This window comes from Chelmon rostratus, chromosome 2 (genome assembly GCF_017976325.1).
Source record: "Chelmon rostratus isolate fCheRos1 chromosome 2, fCheRos1.pri, whole genome shotgun sequence".
Lineage (NCBI taxonomy): Eukaryota > Metazoa > Chordata > Actinopteri > Chaetodontiformes > Chaetodontidae > Chelmon > Chelmon rostratus.
Window position 1 is genome coordinate 20,528,095 of NC_055659.1, and position 21,684 is coordinate 20,549,778.

At 41.1% G+C, this 21,684-nt stretch overlaps 3 protein-coding genes across 4 annotated transcripts; 2 read left to right on the plus strand and 1 right to left on the minus strand.

The window, feature by feature from the left end:
- Positions 1-915: 915 nt before the first annotated feature.
- On the minus strand, positions 916-7,564 carry phf13 (PHD finger protein 13). Its single transcript, XM_041956805.1, has 5 exons — positions 7,155-7,564; positions 6,179-6,280; positions 3,799-3,963; positions 3,293-3,713; positions 916-3,206 (listed from the first exon to the last, which is right to left on the minus strand). Exons 1-5 carry the CDS (start codon positions 7,197-7,199, stop codon positions 2,974-2,976), a joined length of 966 nt encoding a protein of 321 aa, XP_041812739.1. The 5' UTR covers positions 7,200-7,564; the 3' UTR covers positions 916-2,973.
- A 2,011-nt stretch (positions 7,565-9,575) lies between these two features.
- On the plus strand, positions 9,576-14,617 carry LOC121619628. Of its 2 annotated transcripts, none has more exons than XM_041955463.1 (4): positions 9,576-9,836; positions 11,024-11,466; positions 12,137-12,183; positions 12,277-14,617. In XM_041955463.1, the coding sequence occupies exons 1-4, from the start codon at positions 9,659-9,661 to the stop codon at positions 13,223-13,225; spliced, it is 1,617 nt and encodes a 538-aa protein (XP_041811397.1). In that variant the 5' UTR covers positions 9,576-9,658; the 3' UTR covers positions 13,226-14,617. The 2 variants fall into 2 exon arrangements, with proteins under 2 accessions (XP_041811397.1, XP_041811405.1); XM_041955471.1 differs by having other exon boundaries at positions 12,140-12,183.
- Positions 14,618-15,420: 803 nt separating this feature from the next.
- On the plus strand, positions 15,421-20,031 carry LOC121622299 (heme transporter hrg1-A-like). Its single transcript, XM_041959232.1, has 3 exons — positions 15,421-15,790; positions 17,542-17,709; positions 18,824-20,031. The coding sequence occupies exons 1-3, from the start codon at positions 15,661-15,663 to the stop codon at positions 18,958-18,960; spliced, it is 435 nt and encodes a 144-aa protein (XP_041815166.1). The 5' UTR covers positions 15,421-15,660; the 3' UTR covers positions 18,961-20,031.
- Positions 20,032-21,684: the final 1,653 nt, after the last annotated feature.

The window sequence follows — 21,684 nt, forward strand, 5'->3', positions numbered from 1 at the left end:
CTGTGAACCCTATTTGAAGAGACTGTATTACTTAACCCAATCTGCTTATGTGTCAGTAGTTGTAAAGGTGGATTCACATTGTAACTATCAAGGGAAACGAAGCAAAAGAGTAAGAGTTAGTAAATTATGTCTTTTATGGGCTTTGGGGAATCTCTAAAAACACTATCAAAACCACTACTGTGGGATGCAAATGGTATTTTATTGAATACAAAGGTGATATATTGCACAAAATGTACAGTATTTCAAGCAAATATCAGAGGTTCATTGTCATGAAAGCAGTGCTGAGGCCTCTAACTGAAGCTGTACACTTTCACTGAACTCCAGAGTTTGCACCTAACAAGTAGTGACAAGTCCTGTAGACTTTATATGGTGCCCTCCTTTGATCGAATTGTTTTTTTTTTTTTTGCCATGGCTGTGGTTGACCTACAAAAGTAGACGAAAGCAGTGAGGTGGATATGTTTTGGTATTTAGTTGGAGGAATGTCGGTCTCTACAGTGAGATCCAGGACCGTCTTGCTTCGCGATCACCATTACAGCAGCCGTTTTGCACTGATTCTGTTTGTAGTTTGTCTTCTCTGTTTTGCTTTGAAAGTGTGCTGTGAAGTATTTTTTGACAGGTCAGCTGTTCACCTCTGCTCTAGTGCCACCATGAGGCCAGCAGAAAGACTGCTCCCTGCTGTTACACTCCAGCCCATCATCCGAAATGACTCACGTTAGTGTGTAAATGTACTGTATGGTTGAGGAGCCTGTGTTCTCTGTCCTGTAAAGATGATAATAAATATGAACTGATCGGACTCTTGTTTGATTTCAGGAGCCTTCTAGATGGACTGGCCAAACAAACTGTGATATTATAAAAGGCAAAAGGCAACAAGTTAAAATGGTAACTCTTTATTTACAATAGTTTACAATAGTTTCACAGAAACAGTTTGCACCACAGTACAGACAACGCTTTCTCAGTAAGGGGATAGGACAACCCAGGATCAGAATAAACGAGCTGGATCACAAAGAGCATTGTTAACATTAATTACACTGATGTCTTTAAGACGCAGACTGAAATCAGGAATTTGTGCCTGAAGACATCTTCAGGTTCTCTTCAAGACATGAATGTCCTGAGAAACAGCAAATGATTTCAGGTCTTGAAATGGCTCAAAAACCATCACACCCTGGGTAACCGCTGGGTACGAACCAGTTAACCAACGTTGGTAAATACCAGAAGACAAGAGTGCAGAAATGAGCTTAACCACTTTAAACTCTTGGAAAGTCTTGTGTTCTTTATAAACCAAACATTCATTTTGTGTGTGTGTGTTAGTCGTTCCCTGGTCAAGTAATTGATTCTGCATTGTAAAACCCCATCCTGGAGTAATATCCAAGGTTCTGAGTCTAGAATCTGTCACTCTACAGTATGGCTTTTATATAATCAGAAACAGCAGATGGCACATGAAAAAGCTTAAAATCTTTCATCCAAATGCAACTTTTAAGGAGAAAAAAAGCTCTAAGAAATGTTTTTTTTTTCATGAAACCCGCTGCATATGGAAGCAAATGAATACTGCTGTGAAAAGGTTGGTGTGAGGTGACAAGAGACTGAGATCTGTTCTTCTGATCTGACCCTTCAGAGACAAAAAAAAAGCACAAAAACAAAACCCCAGACCCTACCCATGGCCCTTTTTGAAGATATTCATTTCACCATCTTTCAAAAGAGCGAACACCGTAGAGCTCATAGCAGCACATGCATTGCCAACACCCTCACACAGCGTTAACCATTCAAACAAACACACACTCACATGCACAATTTCAACTGGACTCTTGAGAGAATCTCTCCAACACTATTCCAGTTAAGATAGCTTTTATTCTGTTGATACTTAAACAGGACGGCCATAGGAGTTCCCTTCTATAAATATACTTGTCTCTGAAACCTTTGTCATGAGCATGAAAACAAAAAAGTTGTTCTTAAATAGCAGTTTGAAAAATTAAGTCATGAATGCAGTAAAAACACAGACCAGAGGCAACAGAAAACACCTTACTGAAAATCACTCGTTATCTGAATCTTGTCAGTTATCTGGCTTTTTTTTTTTATTTATTAACGAAAAACCTCATCAGAAACAATTCTGGAGAAATAAGAATACTGTTTAAATGTTTCTGAAAAGTGTGTAGGAACGCTCCTGGTGTGGCTGAGTAACATCTCGATTCAGAGGAGTAGCCGAGGCTGGAAGACAGTTTGTGAAGTCAAAGGAAGAGGAACAAGCGCTTGGTTCAGCTGTACGGGCTTAAAGCCTCAATGATATCCGTTCACAATGTCTCAGAAAACAAAACAGATGAAGCTGATGCAGACTCTAGCCTCTGATCCTAAATCTTTGTTCTACCTCAGCTTAATGCTATAGCACCGTCTGAAGCAATTAACACAAGGCTTATGTTGTATTCTCATTCTAAATGTTGATTGTGTAACATTAATAGAGGCATCTAAGAGAAATTCAGTTTAATCAGAAAGACATACCTGTCCCCATGACAGGAGGGTCAGAGGGATGTTTTTTAAAAAAAGTGAGAAAAGTGCAAACTGTCTTTCCCACAAATCCCAGCATGCACCATAGTGGGTGGCAGTTGTGAGGGTATTCTCTTTATATGGCAGTTCAAATGTTTCCAGTGTTCACGAGACACCAAGTCCCAACAGTAGTGGTTTGCTGCTATGCTAATGTCATCTACAGACAGACATCCCCTTCAGTGATTGCCTTACGCACAGAGTCTGTAGGGAAGCAGAAACAAACCATAGTAAATCTAAAATAGCACTCAGACTGTTTTCAAATGGGATAAGGGCTTGGGATAGGTCCACCACAGTGTTTATAGAAAATGTGGGTTCTTGGCTGACCATGAAGGACACACACTGAAGGGTGCTAGACCTGAATTTGAGGAAGGGTCAGTCCGGCAGGTGGAGGGGAAGCAGAAGAGGAAGGGGGTCAGAGTTCAGGGTTCGGCCTGGAGGTCAGTCAAGCAGATGTTTGCTGGGGGCTACGCGTGAGCGGTGGGAACGGCGGGTGTCTGGGGGTCCGTGTGTCTCTCGGCAGCTCTGGCACACATATGTCTCTGGCACGTGGCTCTTGCGGATTTTGGCGCATGACAGGTGGATCCAGGTATGACACTTGTTACACTCGATCATAGCCCGGCCTGCGAAAGGCTTCATGCAGAAACATGTCACCAGGTCCCACGAGTCGTCATCTGAGAAGAGCATGCGCAGAGTTAAGCTTGGTCACTTTGTCAAACTTGTAACTATATAATACAAACACCAATACGAAAAACCTTACCTGAGTCTACCATGATGTCCTCATCCTCTCCTGAGCCGTCTTCGTCTCTGAACACCACCTGCTTCCCCTGGCGGAACACCGTTCTGTTTCCTGAAAAGCCCTCCACCTTTTGTACCTTCACCACCCCTTCCTCAAGATCTTGACCATCCCAGCGTCGACGCTCCTCCTTGGGCTCCTCCTTGCAGGGGGCTGGGCTTGACAGACACTGGGGGTGTAGAGGAATGCTGATGTCATCTTCAGGCTCTTCTTTGATCGTTCGGCCACCAAAGGGGACGGGGCACTGTAGCTCTGGAACTGCTGAGTGGTCCTGCTGAACCCCGCTCTCCTCCCCAGCCGAATGCTCCCTCTCCTTTCGCCTTTTCTTCTTCTTCTGCTTGTCAGCTTTCCTGCGGTCATCTAGGTGCAGGGTGTTGATTGTGTGCTGCAGAGGAGAAAAAGGGGCAAGCGTGTCAAAAGGGATGAAGGTGAACATAAAAGGCTAATGATGCAACATCAACTCAACTCACATCTTTCTTGGGGTGACTAGACTGTGGACGTTTCCTGCTCCTGTCCTGGGGGACTTTGGGGGGGCGTTGAGGGCAGGAGGTTGGGGGTCCGGGGGTCCAACCATCACTGTCAGCTGTGCTGCCTGTACTGTTGGGGGGGCTGGAACTACTGCGCAGTGGAGAGTCCTGTGACAATAAAAGGAAAAGTATGGATCAGGAGTGAAAGCTGGTGATTAAAAAATTCAAAATGTGTGGAAATTCTTCACAAACATTCATTCACTCAACAATAGGATGACCATACCCTCCTGTAACATGCCTGTTAATCAATCAATACAATGGCATTGTACCAAGGATTAGCAACTAGTTTAGAGGTCTGTGTGTGGATAAGGGTGCAGCTTCAGACTATTTGGCTGTCAGGAAAGACTATTTATATATTGATTTATATTTTAATTTTCATTCAGACCTCTATGAGCTCTCATTCTCACATGATAAACCTTTGCATTAGCAAGGCTGCATAAAACCCATCGGCGAATATCAACAAATGACGAGAGAGCCTTGCATCATGTGACAAAATCTGCACAGAAAAAGGGGGCGGAAATGAAAACAAACATAGCACGTGTTAGAAAGAAACAGAAGAACTAGAGGGGAAAGAAATGCCTTCGAAGGAACAACCACAGCTTGAACAAAATGAGTCACAATCTCGAAGTCCCTGCTGTAGATAGCAAGGAAGAGGAAGTAAATGTGTCCAACATCACTTCTGACAAAAGACACTGCGCAATACCGAAAAAGGGTGGCACACTTTGTTGATGCTTTTTAAATTTTCAAGCAATGTTTTACAGAACTGGAGCATTTTTGCCACAGTTTCTGGCGTAGCTATAGAGGCCATGAAAACTCGAAAAGGATTCAAAATTGGTGTGTGTAACAACAGATAGTGGATCCCACACTGAAAAAACAGCGTCAGGGCTTTAATATTTTGGGCAGTGAAAGTGCATGTTTTTGAATCACTCAGCTTTTACTAAAACCAATTTCAGCCATAATAATTGTGTAATAATGTGTTATTGGGAGGAAAATGGATATGAATGAATGGACAGTGTGACCAGGACAACTAACCATACAACAGATGGTTCAGTTAAAGTGGTGACAAACAGAGGTGTAGGTGAAGAAGTCTCTAAATGTAACAGCCAGTCGGAGCGATCCAGCAAACTATACAGGCGGTCATGAAGCCATTTGTTACAGTCAGAGCTGAAATCTTACCATATGAATGGTAAGAAAAGACTATGGTTAGTTCTTAACAGAGGGCGTGCTTAAACTAAAATAAACACTTGGAGCCAGAGAAACTAGAGAGACAAAAGAATCTGTTGAAGATAATCTTATTGTCTGGCTATCTTCCTCCCTGTCCCCTGCCCGAAAACGCAATTCAATGAGCAGAGAAAAACTCAACTTCTCATGTCCAATTTGCTGAGTCAACACAATTCAAGACTGACAAAAGATATGCGATTTACTAATTAGACTTCAGGGATTGTCAATGTGCTGCCCGTGGGCCGATGGCAGCCCTCAGAAACATTTTGAGCAGCCACCAAACGTGACATGAAATGCATGCAATGTATTTTAATTATTCCATTTCAACACAGTCACTTTCCACAGCCCACATACAAAATTGGCACCCAGTGGCACCACGGGTGTCGCAGGGATAATGTTCTGCTATCTATGCTAGTGCTGTATTTCGGTGGGCAACTGTGCAGTTTAATGTGGAAGTGAGATGGAAAAGCCATCATGGGAAAAACACTGCATGGTTAAGGGGAAAAGGAGGTTTCAGGAAACAGGTGAATTCTGCACTTATTGTTAAACAATAATAATGAACAATTATGAGACTGGTCAAATCTTAGGGCAAATTCATGGGTTTTCCTGTGCTGTTTTCATATGTTGGCTGCCTAAATTGGGGATGATTTGCCATCCAAACCTTGAGTGTGTTAGATAGTATGCCAGTAGACAACCACCAACACAAAGTCTAAAACACTCAATGTGAATCACGAAAGAGTTGCAGGATTTTTCTTTTTTAGCATCCATGTGCTAAATGTTTTTCTGCTTCAAGTTTTAAACATGAACTTGCTTTTAAATCCATCTAATGATTTTCTCGAGCTGCACAACAGTTTTTCTGTAAATGAGTTGTATTCATTACTTTACCACAAATATTTTGATTTCATTGAACATAGTGTGGGTTGTAAAGTTATTATAATTAAAGTTATTTTTTCTTCTGTCCGGTGTCCACTGTATCGGCATTTTCATTTGATGTCATTTCATTGACATTTAAAACACACTTAAAGCCGGGGCAGTTTAGCCCAGCAATACAGGTACTAAAGCAAAGATGTGTATACAAGCACTGACCGCCTCATTCACTCACCTCCTGGGGGTATGGGATGTAACCGGCGTAGGCCAAGACAAAAGTGCAAAACTTGTTAAAATCCTCTACTGTCCTCCTCCTCCTGTATGGCGGACTGAAACCCTGAAACAAAGTCACGCCAGTGGAACATTAGATGAATCGAACGTACACATCGGGACATGGCGTTCACATTAACGAGTGCTGATCGACACACAACCATAACGTTACTCTGCAAACTGCCACTGAGCGTTGGCTCGATGCGGCGTAACAAAACGAAACGGAATTAAAATTAACATGTTGACAAACATTGGCTTTGGTTTGATTAAGCGTATGGACACATTCCTCTCTGGGCTCATCAGCGAACCTTCCTACCAACCCCCACCGACCAACAACTAAAAACGACAGCTAATGGTAGCTAGGTCGGCTAGCAATTGACAGCAAATAAGTAACTAACGTTAGATTGCTAAAAAGCTAGCTGCTAGTTTAACCAGGTTAGCATACAAAACTATGAAGTCAACATTAAAATCGATTGAAAACTAGAGAGTATCAGAGTCATAAAAGCACCAGTGTTCGCCAACTGTTAACAGGCAGTTAAAGCAGATTGTGTTAATGTGATGCTTAACGTAGTTAGCCAAGGTTTGTATTAGCATGCTCCGCAATGATGGAATGTTTTCTTTTCGATGAAATGTTATGCTAGCTTTAACGACATCAGCACAATTTGAAGTAACGTAATGACTCATTCTCATACACAAAGTGAAGTTTTAGTAATGGAAGTTGACAGTTTGAACGAAGACTGTCTGAATGCTTTGCGTGTGTAACTTCTCATTCCATTACAACGGCGGCTAACGTAATGTCAACATTAGCAGAGTAAGCTAATGCTAACCAATCGCCAGCTGCTACATCGTGTGGTGACAACCTCGAACAAGTTGACGTTTGCTAACGCCGTTAGCCATGGCTGCAAACTACTTACTGTAGAACAGTTGGATATAACACTTACCTCCGACTGAAAAGCATGGGATGTCGATGGGTTTATGTCACCCATCCTTAATAAGTATCCGACCACCTGGCGTTTTGTCGATACCTTGACAGGCTCGAGCAACGGGCTACCCGACGCGACCGTAAACACCGAGGTTACCTAGCTTTTCCTGACTCGATACCTAACGTTATAGCTAACGTCAACGTTACTTATGCTAAAACTCGAAGCAACAGTGTTCACTCAGTTTGCCATCAGCAACGATAACGTTACGTGGACACTGCTCCGAACCAACCAACCAGCTAGTCGGCTCAAAGTTGTAAAACGTCCCTCCCGTGAAAAGTGAACGTTAGCAAACGTTTCTACTGTTTTTCCACCGGACTGTCCAGTAAGCGGTCTTCGTTTGCTCCAGTTTACTGTCTGCTGGGGGAGCGGTTCACTTGACTGTCACTAACTGCCTGCCCCCTCTTCGCCTTCTTCTTCATCTTCTTCATTGCTATGGCAGCTAGTGAATGAAATGTCACATTATCGCCCCCTTTTGGTGTGCAGCAAGTGTCGTTAAAATATTGAAAGATCCCCTTCTGGACATAATTCAGGACGTATAAATGTATGTGCTACCACTGCACACAGATATCTCCTTCTCACTCCTACTCTGAAAAGCCAGTTGTCGCTGTATATACTATGAGGAGTCAGACAAAATTCCCCCCTTTAGCAGGTGAATGAGAAAACAGCCTTCTGGTGTCAAACTCCGCACATATATAATTCTGTACAGTTAAGGTCAAACATCCAAGTGAATGAATTAAGAGAGCCCCCCCACTCAGTCATCTCTCAAACTTTCTTGGCAAAATATCTCATTTTATTTGTTCACAGGTAGAAGCATGACACTCGACCTTTATTTTATAAAACCATTAACGAGGCCCCATCTTCACTGTATGTATTTTAGAACGTAAACAGCCAAATCACAAGATCAACTGAAACATTACTTCCTTGTCTTTATTACCTGATCTAAGGTCCCGTCTTATTGAGGGGCCCTGTGTCAAAATCTATAATTATATGATGCATATAGGTGTGTGTTTGTGTGAAGAAAACTGAATAGAGGGGTCAATGGAGAGCCCACAGTTCAGTTTTGTCTCAGGCACACCATTCAAGTCAACACAATTATTCTTTTTGTAGTTTCTTATATATACAGTATATATATTCACTAATTCATCAATTTTACTCCCATAAGAGACATTTGAAATAAAGTGTGGAGTATCAAAATCAAACACTCTTGGAACAATTCTTTTTCAGATGACTGTGACACTGCATACAGCCACTTTAAAAGACCTCTTGTCATCAATCTGCTGTAGTGCCAACATAATTAAACATAAAACATGTTCTTTGTATAAAAGAACAAGCTGTTAGGAATTCTGTTCTCAATGTGAAAATAAAGCTATTGACAAATGCACTTCCAACTTTCTTACTAATATTCTTGAATGCAGCTGTAAAATAAATATAGTAAAGAATCCCCCCGCTTTTCTTAATATTTGAAAATAACATTGACAGCAGCTTAATGTCACTTTTCAACTTGTGATATGATATGTTGCTATAAAATTGCACAGGCAAATAAAGAAAAAACATTAATTTTAATTTTCAATATACCTCAAATATAATCTATGGCAGCGACTGAGTACGTAGTTTATACGTGTTTATATTGTAAATATAATAATAATCGTAAATCCACTGTGTACTCGTATGCAACTTTATTACCAGCTTCCTGGTAACATTGCGGCAACAACATCGTCTTTTAATCCAGGGTGCTCGATCTCCAAGTGGCGAAGCAGTTTTGAAGGCTTCATTGCCTCATTAGAGAGCCGGTCGCCGCATATCATGCAAAGTGGGCTTGGTTCGTGGGAATCACCTGTCGCGAGAAATCCAAATTTCAAGTGGGACTCCTAGTATTGTCTGTCAAAAGCTTTCTTTTTCTTGGAAGTCGTGGGCTCTCCTTCTGTGTCTTAACTGGGCCGTTCTCCCTTTGCAAAGAAACTTTCCAAAGACGTGTGTTTTTTTACACATTTTGCTAGCTTGCGGGTTCAATTTCAGCGCTCAAATGACCAAGATGTAACCGAAAGAATCCGGTCATTTTTCAAAATAAAAGATATTTCAAAATAAATATCGTTCGGACGCAGATAATAAATAAAACGGAAATAATTAATTATTTCTTGTGCGGCCCGGTACCAATTGATCCACGAACCGGGGGTTGGGGACCACTGATATGTGATGCCTAATCATAGTTGGTGCCAATCCGCTTAGTTACTTGTGTTAATTGCCGATCTTCATGAAGAGGGCGCTGATATAACAAGTTGAATGCCAGCCGTCCAAATGTCAAAGCAGGATTTTCCCGACGGAAGTGTCTTTTTCATCTTCCGGTTGCTCCCTTCCAAACATGTTGCTTCCTGGATTTGAGGTTCCGCGGGTGCTGAGGCTCACGCTAGTGAACTAAAATTATTTCGATTTCAAATTAGTTTCGTGTAACATCAGTCTACAAAATGTCGAACAGCAGGCACCAGCGTTTTCGGAGCTTTTTAACTGAGCGGTTTACTACCGTCGCTGTCGAGATTTTTGAAGAGGTTGAAACTATTGTGGAGGCTTATTACGAGGAAAACAAGCGTCTGCGGAACATACTTCACGTGGTGCTCAACCCGGAGATAAAGTTACCGAGGATAGGTTTGTCACTTTAGCTTAACTTGCATGTCTCTCCGGACAAATATTTACGTTAGTCGCAACAACTCGAGTCGTTGAATCACAGCACAGTGTGTCTCTGCGTTGACCTGAATATGAGCTAGCTAGCTAATACAATGCTAGATGTAGCTGTATGTGAGCTTGTTTGTAAGGGAAGCAATAATTGTAACTAGCTAATTGCTCTATTTAAGCACAGTTTTGAGGTTATGGTGCTATACGTGACTATTTCCATTATATGCTGCTTTATAATTATAACTGTAGAAGTACTTTGGAAATATTATGCAGGACCAGATTAGGGCTGCAACTAAAGATTATTTTCATGATAAATTATCTGTGTCTTCTAGATTAATTGATAAATAATTTAGTCAATAAAATGTAAGAAAATGTATTAAGAAATATCGATCAATCATTGATTCCCAAAGCCCAAGATGACGTCCTCAAATGTCTTGTTTTGTCCAAAACCCAAATGTATTCAGTTTACTGACATAGATTAGTGAAGAAACCAGAAAATGATTTGATTTCACTCAAATCGGTTGTAAAAATAGTTGGCGATCCGTTTAATAGATGACATCGAATTGATTAATCGTTGCTGCAGCTCTAGACCAGATAATATGAACAGATATGCCAGAAAAACAAAAGAAACAAGATAAAAGTATAAAACATTTTGAGCGTACTACTGCAATAAAAGAATTGCGTATGGTAACGTGCATACAGCATAGTTTGAAAACAAAACAGATACATACTCCATTATCAGAAGAAAATGTATGCATACTCTACTACATTTATATTACAGCTGCAAGTACTAGTTACGTAGTAGACTTTTAGATTTTACTTACAATGTTCTTGAAACTACCCTACAAAATACAGTATTGGAAATTATTTTGAGCCCAACCAGCCACAACATTAATGTTAATGCATAAATGATGATAATAATCCATCTGGGTAATTTATATGTCCCTCTGAAAGTGTTTTCTGCATAGTGAGTATTTTTACCCTCCCTTTTTAGGGCCATTAATGGCAAGGATTTAAGAAAAACAAAGTTCTTTGGTGGTGTAAGTTACAAAAAGAGTTACAACTGTTAGGGGTCAGTACTGTGGCTTTTTTATACTCAAAGTGAAGCAAGATACATGTAGTTAGTAGATATTTGTGTTTTTCTTTTTTCCCTGTGACAGATGTCAGTCAGTACACCGGAGCACCCACAGATGGCAGCGAGCAGCCCCCTGAGCTGAACACCCGAGTGGTACAGCAAATATCTGAGCCATTGCCCAAAAAAAAACCTAAAGAAGAGCAAATTGAATATGACATAAATTGGGGATCAGAACAACAACAAGGGCTGGAGGAAGCTCATAACTCTGTTACTACAGATTGTGTGAAAAGGGACCCAGAAGAAGACGACTCCAACACGCCCTGCATCGCTGACTCATACCACATTGAAGTGGTGGACTGGAAGCAAGACTCTTCAGGAACGGTCTCGTTGGATGAGACAGATAATGAAGACAAGGACTGGTCCTACTCGAACTCAGAAGCTGTCTCAGATTCCTCGCAGCTATTCAGCAGCACAGAAAGCACAAGTGGAAGCCCTGAATCTCAAGAAGATAGAACATCAACAAAAAAGGTAAGCTTGTTTAACCCCATAGCTCAAAAGCATCTAGTAAAACAAAAGCCTGTATTTAATGTAGCACAACACTGAGCACAGCATCACAAGGTATTGGGGGATATTGTTGTACTTTGACAAACAAATTTTTAGTAGTAGTATTGGTACTCGTAACAACTGCACAAATGTGAAGAGTTGCTTGCCTTTTTCTTGAATTACAAATTAAATTAAGGATACGGTGATCAACATTGAATTATGTAATAGATAAATGAGTTGTATGTGCATAGTTTGTTACAGGGTTCAACTGTGTTTGGAAAAGCCTGGAAATTTTAAATGCTGCCATGGTTCAGTCATGTGAAATTACAAAATGAAACGTTCTGGAGAAAGCTAAGTTGTCCCCGATGGGTTTTTAGCTTGCAACTTTATGATCGGGTTACTATGTGAACTGTCAAAAGTTGTTCCAAAACCACTGCATTATTGTTTTTGTTCCTGGACCAGCTGAGATTACAGGTAATGGTAAAGAGTCACATCTTCAGTGTTTATTTCAGAATCGCTTCCAGAGGTCACTCTGAGGCCACACAGCTAAATCAGCAGACTTGTTTTCTGAAATTAGTATAAGCAGTTCTCAAAGCAATTTCACATGAAATAATGACTTTTTTTTTTCTTGGGTGGAAATCTTGCTACAAAATAGAAGACGTCAAAGTGCTCTCTGCAGAGAACCATGGTAGAATTGCCAAGGTAAGAGTGTGACTCTGAATGGCTGTTTTTTTCTTTTGCCACAGCTCCACCTGTTTGCTTTCATGGCTTATGATATTAACCTGTTTCACATAGGATGAAATCTTTTGTTGCTGCCCCAGCTGACTGCCAGTCCTTTGTGGCAAGGATCACTGAAATCTTCAAGGATGATGTGGAGAATCCTCTGATAACCAATATGGACCTCACAGCAGATGAGAACTTCGTGGAGTGTGCTTTTGGTAGAGTCCCTAAAGGTTGTCCCCTGTCATACCAGTGCCCTTTGCCATCAAGTCAGGATTATAAACCACATATCAATGCTCCTCCTCGACCGCAGCTTCCCCTGCCTCATCACACACTCAAGGCAACATCAGATTTTCCTCCCCTTAGTGCCAAGGCGCAGGAGCATGTGCAGGTCATGCAGATCACCTGGAAGGAAGCAAACTGTCTGGAGTACTCCACACGTGGACAGGAGGAGTTAGTACAGGACCTGCAGAAGCTACGTTTGACCAGCCGTTTCAGGGAGATCTGCAAACTTAAACCAGGACGGAGCCATGTGGAACACCTGCTATTCAAGATACAGAAAGGACTCCCCAAGAGCAAGTCGGCACAGATAGACAAGGAAACAAAGACTGAAGCACTTCGGGTATACTGTAAGAATTTGTGTGTCAACTGGTACCCCTGCGGTTTCATTGTCCACCCGAATGTTCCATGGCTGGGGGTGATGCCTGATGGGTTGGTGTACGACCCCAACGAGAACCCCAGTTTCGGGCTGGTGCACGTCAAATGCGTGAGGTTCCAGAACTTCATTGACTGTGGGTTCCTGGTCTGCCGAGAGGGAGGCTTACAACTGAAGAAGACGCACTCATACTACTGGCACATCCAAGCAGAGATGATGGTAGCAGGCACTTCATGGTGTGATCTGTTAGTGTTCTCCAGAGAAGACCTCCTGGTTCAACGCCTGTACCGAGACAAGGTTCTCATCAACATCATGAGGAAAAAGCTGAATGACTTCTTTTTCCATCACTTCCTGCCAAGTCTAGTTTAAACTGACTTCATATGTTGAGTGCTTGCGGCACCGTCACACTGGTGTGACACTGCATGCTGTTCGTTCAGGTGGTTGGATGTGAGTTATAACTGATGGCAAATGACTTGACTGTGATATTTTTGACCACAAATTTTCAACTGCCATTATCAAATATGTAATCTGTTATTAGTTTAATTCAGTCTAGTTAAGAGAAAGTTAGTGTTTGTGGTCATGTGTACCGTTACCTGGAATTTAGGTGTTAGATTTAAATCATTCAAGTATGTTTTCTTTAGGCCTGCATACAGTTTTCATCTTCAGTTCGTTTTACTCTGAAGTGACTGAACCTGTATGCAAGTTAAAATTGAGTTAACATTTGCCATGTTAAGCTCGCACTCACCTATTCACCTATTGGTCATTTACTTGCTTATTTGCGTATGTCTGGTTCTGGTTTTGGTTAACTATCATATAAAACTGTGAAAACCAGCAACTATGCACATTTGAGAAGCTGGAATGAGGGAATTTTTTTATGCTTTTCCAATAAAAAAAAAGACTTCAGTGATTGATTTATTACTAAAATGATCGTTAGTTAATTTTCCTTTGGATTGTTAAATCAGTTGTGGTAATGTTCAGTCAAGGTTTTCATCACTGTATGTCTAAATATAAGAAGCATCATGGGTTCGAATGTGACACGAATGGGAAATTTCAAAAGACTACCAAAGCACAGTCAGTAGTAAATGTTACTGCACCTTTTCAACAGAACATGTTCTTTAACAGAAGGTTTGAATGTTCAAAAAATATATATTTTTCCTGCTTTCACCACTTACATGTCAGCTGACGTTTCTTTTGATGATTACACTTTGACACTTTGAACAGCAACAATAAGCATTCAGCTCTTCTGGATCCCACAGCTTCCACTGTTCATATACAGTTTTCTCCGACTGCTTTCAGTCCACACACTTCAGCCAACACCCACCTGGAGTCACCTTTCAGTTCATTTACTTGGCATGACATTAAATATTTCATTTAGTACTAAATACTTCCATTTCCATGACAGTTACGGGTCAGTTTATTACCATTACCTGACACTTCAGCTCCTTTCAGTGCTTTCACTTAAGATGACACTTAGAGCATTCCACTCAGCATTAACGCTTCAACTAAAATCTCAGCTTTTTGTTTTAACCTCTTTCAGTATTTGCATTTTGTCTTCAACTGTTTCAGTAGTATTTAGAAATTTCAGGGAGCACATTAATGAAAATGTTGCCTTTTCTATTTTTTCAGCTCTTGTGTGTCTTGTTTGTAATGTTCAGTCAAGTTTTAACTACTAAGAGAGGATCCAGTCATAGTGTTACTGTAGTTCTGAAACAGCGTAGTTGAAGGTTTGAATATTCAAAAATAAAATCCTATCTAACCACATTAAGCCTGTGTCAGCAGTCTTAAATACTCTAGTCTCCAGTCATAACACTAATGTTGTGTTTGGGATCCTGTGGGGCCACTCGAACAGCACAAAAGCAAATTAACATTGTTTAAATCAGCATGAGAGTTAATCACTTGAATAAATTGTCTAAGTGTTTATATTTACAGTACCTATTGAAGATTTTGAACTAACGACATGTTTCAGAAGTCCACCACAGAAAATGAATCATGACATTTGGTTGGTGTCTCAGAGAGCCCGGCTGTAAGGAATGGATTTTCATAATCTCGATATGTGCGATTAGTGTTAACAGTCCTTTTTACACAGCACCACACCCACTGAATCCTAAATAATGGGATTTGTTTATTGGCAAAAAAGACAAGAAATACCACATATACTTTAGAGATGAAACTATGATATTATCATCATCATCAATTAATTGGTGGGCTTTTTTCTTGATGAATCATGTTGTCTATAAGTGATCTGCAAATGGTAAACAGAGCCCTTTTTGGTTTTTCTTAGTTTAACCCTAGTTCCAGTTTTCAAATTGCTCCTCCAAACTGTTTCAAACCCTCATTTGGTTGTTGCTGCAATCGCTGACATTGTTTTGAAACGGGCAGCCCTGGTGGTGTGTGTGCCATGAGGCAAACATGTTGCCATGTTGTCTTTCTCCGCTGCTCCTGCAGGAGGCGCTGTGGCCACTCGTCACTGAGCGCTGACGTAGGGTGGAGGAGCGTACCGTGTTTTTACTTTTTTTTTTTTTTTTTTTTTTTGCATCTGGAGAGAAAAAGACAACACTTTTCACCAAAAACGCTTAGTCATGCTTCACGCTTAGCCCGCGCGCGTGTGTGTGTGTCAGCAGCCATCAGTCAGCAGGACACGTTGTGTCCTCGGGTCTGTTTGAACATTAACCGGATGCAGTTGTTTTGAAATTTGCTGTCTGCTTTCTCTCTCTCCGCACACACTCACACACACTCGATCCTCCTGCTGTCGGGCCGGTGTCTCCACTTTCCGACCACATTTGTTTCTATGTTTTTTTGTGATAATGGGTGTTAATAAAACGTACATTAGCATCGGCTATGCGTCGTTTGGTGTGCTCATGGGCTTTTCTTCTTTCCTGGTGTGGAACACCGCGTTCAGACAGCCGTGGACTGCAGCCATGGGAGGACTGTCAGGTAGAGTAAACACTGTGTGTGTGTGTGTGTGTGTGTGTCACAGTAGACCAGAGGTGTCCTGTCATGTCCGTGTCTGAGCCCCAGCCTTCAGCTAAACGCCAGTGACCCCCTCCTCAGGCTGAAGGTGGTCCAGTTTCTGCACACACTGATTGGTTTTTAATAATAGCATGATATATTATCATCCTGCAGTGTTTCATTGTTACCCGACAGGTTTCCGCTTGCCATGTGTAGAGTCCACCTTTAACCTAAAATGACCAAGTTTTAAAAACTTTTAGATTTACTTTAGAAATGATGGGAAAAAGTGAGCTAATTCAGTCAATTAGAACTATTAATTATAAATGGAGATAAAAAAGTATTCTAAAGTGCTTCAATATGAAAACACGGGCTACACATTGCAAATGTACTTGGATATTATGACATATTATGGATATTATAAATAGAAATGATGTCAATGTCAGTGTTTTGCACGTTTTATCCCACATAGAAATCACCTTTACTTTATTATTTTTATTAATTTCAAGTCTCTACAAGTTGATTATTACATTGTACTTGAACGAATAGAAACCACTGTTTGCTTGGAAGGCGCAAAAAGGCTTAAATCAGGTCGAGTGCTTCTGTGGTGAAACACTGGTACGAGCCTCTGGAGACTGGAGGAATTTCTAAGTGTGATTCTGTTTGTACACTGTGAGTGTTAGAGTGACTTCACACAACTTTACACGTGAGGTTGGGGACAGATCTGTGATTTTCTAAATGACAACATACTATGCCATTCAGTCCAGCAAAAAAGGGAGAATGGTCGTCTGTCAGCACGGTTAAGCAACAGGCTGTGTTCAGTGTTGTATCCGTGGATCTGACCTTTGAGCCACCGTTGAGATTTTAAAGTGTATATCTATAACCTCTGCACTCATCCGCTCACAGAATGTACCATGATGAGTGGTTGTTAAACATACACACATAATAACTATAGAACAAACTGACTTGTCTGGACTGTTGGGTTTTTTTTTCTTTTTATTACAGGTTGAAAAAAAACGGATCATAAATGTGGGATTGTCCTCATTCTTTCGCATGACCCCGTTCCCTGACAAACTGACTCCAGTGTGAAGTATTGCTGGTATCTGAGAGTGAACACTGTCCCAGAGTCTGTGTTTTCATTGTCCAGTAGGGAACTGGCTGCAATCTGTTCGAATGAAGAAAAGCAAATAATATCCACCCCCCCCAACAAGGAAAGCAGTTCAGTTCAGTTCGTTCCGTTACGGTTTCACTCTCAGCGAGGCTTGTTGCTGATGGCTGAAAAGTTGTGTCACTGCGGCCTCTAAAAAAAGGAACATGAAGGAAGAAGTGTGATTCATTGACTCAGCAGTTTTCAATATGCTGTGTCACTCTCCCCTCATCGCGCCCCAAACTCAGGCTATTACATATGAGCAGTTAATATCAGCTGTGAGTGTGTTGTCTGTGTGTGCTTCCATGTTGTAGCTCATTGTATACTTTGCACAGTTTCTGGAGAAGTACCCCGTCAGAATGGGGTGGGTGGCTTGAACAGAGACCAATTTTTGAAAAAAGATTTGAAAAAAGTTTGTTTCACTGCATATTCAAAAAACGTGGAAACAATAGCTGCCTGATGTGAGAAACCATCTAAAGATGTTTGGTGCACTTCAGAAAATTTGCATCAGTTATAGTTGTCAGGTGAAAACATATGAAGCCGGATGAAAAATGGTCTGAAAGCTCACTTGCAGATTGTGCTTGTCCCTCAGGTGTGCTGGCACTTTGGACCCTGATCACTCACATCATGTACCTGCAGGACTACTGGAGGACCTGGCTGAAGGGCCTCAAGTTCTTCTTCTTCAGCGGGGTTTTCTTCTCTGTGCTGGCGGTCGTGGCCTTCATCACTTTCCTGTCTATTGCCATTAGCAACAAGGAGTGTAAGTTCCTCTTCATCGCTTTACTGTTTCACATATCTCGGTGTGTGCACGCTTCTTTATCAGATGTGTTTATGTACTGTGGTTTAATCAGGCCAGCTGCTGTTTGTCACCACACAGAACACACATATAGTAATTAAATGCCCCAAATTTTAATAAATTATTACTTTGATAAATAATTTCACCCAGTGTTAAACTAGTTTTGCAGCAAAGTATGCAGCCCTGTAAATAATCACAATAAACAGCAATACTAAAAGATGCAGGACAGGTTTGGATAAAGAAGCTATATAGAACCTGGATAACCTGATCAGTCAGACACTTAAACAACTCTAAAAAAATGGGTAGAGCAAGTTTCCCCCGGTAAGAAAATGTCAGGAAGTGTCACTCCTCTTACACAAAATGCATTTTCCCTCCTCAAGGCTGCTATCAATGGAAAAGTTTCTATTTCTGATTTTCATGATTTGGGTTATCAACCTGCTAAAAGTCGTATTTTGGACAGAAATAAAATTGCAAATGCATCACTTCTACCTCTACGAGTAAACTTAAGAATAAAAGCTATTTATCTTATTTCTGTAATTGCTCCAGAGGTGTCTTGAGTGGGTTCAGAGTAAATCCTCCATGACTGCAGTACAGAAACAGGCGCTACCGTAGAAGATACAATGATAATGTATAATAGAATTATAATATGTTAGCTAAAGCAATACGTAGGATGTAGTACATTCTCCTTACCAAATGATTTTACTCTTTCTTGTTTCTGTTTCAGCCAATTTTCTGAAACATTTGTTGTTGATTGTTGTTAGTTCTGACAGGCAGATGTAACCTGCATCTCCTACTCAGAGCATACGATCATGTGATCAATCACGACATCTCAAAGGTTACTCCACAGTAACTAGGTCTCTTGATAAACGTGTCATACTTGTGTATGCATGTTGTGGAAAGCCTTCACAGGAGATTGGAGGCTGTTATAGCAGCAGATTAATGGCTTTGTTTAACAATCACACATGGGTGTAATGTCCACATGCTTTTAGCCATGGATTGCAGTGATTAATGTGTGTTCGGCCAGGTACATGCATGACCATGAGCGGCACTCGTGTGTCTGTGTCTCTCCCTCCTGCAGCCCTGACTGACCCTCACAGTCTCTACCTGTCCTGTGTGTGGAGCTTCATGACCTTCAAGTGGTCCTTCCTGCTCACCTTGACCGCTCACCGCTACCGCAAAGAGTTTGCCGATATCAGCATCCTCAGTGACTTCTAAGGGCATTTAAACGTCCAGCGGTAACTTCGCAGGCTTCGCTAACTGTGCTGGCCTCCCAGCCTGAGAGCGCCACAGTCCAGACGGGAAGGACGACGTTTAAAGAGGAATCAGAGGTTGAAATACTTTGTGCTGTGGTCGACCAACCTGATCCTGGTGGCTCCCTTGCCTATACTCCCAAACCTCCTCTCTTTTTTCATTATGTGTGCAGGGTTTGTTGTTGACTTTACAAATCCAGCCCTATTTTCTATGATCCTTGATAGATTTTACATTTTCACTTCCTTCACATCCCGCTCAGTCATGCATCTGCACAATTTCCTCCTGACAAAACCAAAATGTGGTCATTTTTAACCGTGACTCAGCGGAGGGAAGCGCTGGATTTCAAAACACTCCTCAACGCTCGTCACCATTCGCAGTGTCGTGCTGTCGCCACTAGAGGGCGACACCCCTCCAACAATTAAACACCATGAGTGCTTGACATCCCAACTTACATCTACATATTCTGTTAAATCTTTTCTGGTTTGATGAATGATGACGAGATTTTTTTTTCTTTTCAAAACAAGTTGTACAAAGAGCGCTGAAGTGATGAAATCTGTACATCACAAGGCATCAGTCCTGTGGTGAACACAGCGCTTTAAAGTTGATGTACATCAGGGTCTTGCAGAGGGCAGGTCACACAAAACCCTGCAGCATCAACGTGAAGGCTTTCACGCACACTTCCAAATAAGCACCACATGTCCTGCCTCAATGTATGTCTGAACCATGAAGTGGCATTTTAATGTAAAGAGTGATCTTTGTATTATTTTAATCAGTGGGATGAAAACACTCAAAGGAAAATAAGTGTGAGTGTGAAAACAGGGCTCAGTTATGGCTTTAATTCCTGACATGCATGCTTTATGTTTATTGTCCTCGTCAAAACCATTAATGACATTTATATTGTTGCGTCATGAGATTATTTTGCTGTGTTTCCTTCAAATGTTTGTCTCTGCACATGAAGACCGGCATTGTGTATCCGCATATATCACTGGACTGAATGTAGGAGTGTGTGTCTGTATAGGAGTGTGTTAATAAAATGTTTTTTGACATCTCTGTGAGCAACTGTTCCTCTTTTTTAAGAAGGAATGGGAAAAAAAAGGTTTTGTACAGTTTCTGTTCCTCCAAAGCATTGAATTCCTTTGCAAAGGAATTACAGCGGCAAGAAAAACAAAACAAAACAATTTATTCTTTTCTTCATAAGCCTTGTGATGTTTATGTAACATGAGAAAGTGTCACGCAGGCAGATTGAAGGTGCTACACTTTCTTCTTCCTGCTAAGCCCGGGTCGGGAGGGTCAGTGTTGGGCATTAAGAGTGGGATTTGCGCCATGAGAGGACTGAACCACTTTTCCCACCCACCCAAACCACAGTTATGAGGAAAAAACACCCGACAGCATCGCAACTGCAACAGTGAACGCAGGTCGATAATCTGAACTTTGAAGTCAGGCAATTATCATTTCATTTTGTCCCTGAAAGGGAAGGCTGGGGGAGAATTTTTGGTGTATGATTTTGTTCGCCGTCTGATAGAAAGACTTTGAAGTTGATGTAAAAAATATGTGACTGGATTATTAGCACATTATCAGTATTTGGTGCACTGTAAATCATTAAGTTATTTATTTATCTGGTGGAAAAGTGGGTCTCTTGAATCCGTCCTGCAGCTGTTAAGAGAAGTATAAAGGAAAGTGAATCTGGCATAGTGTTTAATTATTTACTAGAAGTATCAGTAACTTTGATCCTTAGGAAACCACTATCATTATTTCACTCTCTTTGTTGCTTTCCTGCATCCTTCCTCTGTGTTTTAAGGACATTTTTGGTGGTACTTATATCTTAATTGCATTACACTGGTTTGTTTGTAAGCCCCCAGAGTCTCATTGCATCAAGGTAATTGCGATGTTGTGGTTAAATCACCATGGCAACATTTTTTATCTGGCCGTTATAAACTTCGACATTAAGAAACTGAAAAACAATCCGGCTCACTTTCCACTGAGCAAGCTGGGGGCTTTGGAACCAAATGCGTCCTATTAAGTTTATACACCAGCCTGTAAAATGTGTGTGTGCGTGTGTGTGTGTGTGTGTGTGCGGTATGTAAAGAGAGGGAGGGGTCTCGTTTTATTCAATTACAGGACTCCTTTCTACCCAAATCAAGGAAGGAAGTTGTCTCAAGTGTTGACTGGCAGTCTGGCAGAGAGCAGTGAGACTGGAAACAATAGTTTATACATTCAAATAACACAACTATCCTAAACATCCTCCACAATTAGATGCTAAAGAGCAACAGCAGCTGAGTCCTACATGTATAACAAACAACCTGCAGGGGAAATTAATCCGGCTGCATTGCACACAAGCACACCTTTTCAGCAGATGATGTCAGAACTCAAAGAAAGGAACTCAAACATACTATATCAAATGAGTAGCTGCAGCAGATTTTCATGCTCTTTTATCAGGGTTGCATTTGTTTTGTCTGTCAGCCTGTGGCGGAAAGTAACTTAGTGCAATTATTCAAGTAAAAAAAAAAAATGCTGCTTTGTACATCTGCTCCACTACAGCTCAGAGAGAAATGTTAATGTTAAATGTACTTTTTACATTTATTTGACAAATTCAGATTAACTTTTTGCATACAAACATGATAAACCCGGCAGTGTACGAAGGAGTTAAAATCAGCTCCACCTCCACCAACAGTAACATTAAAGTGCTTC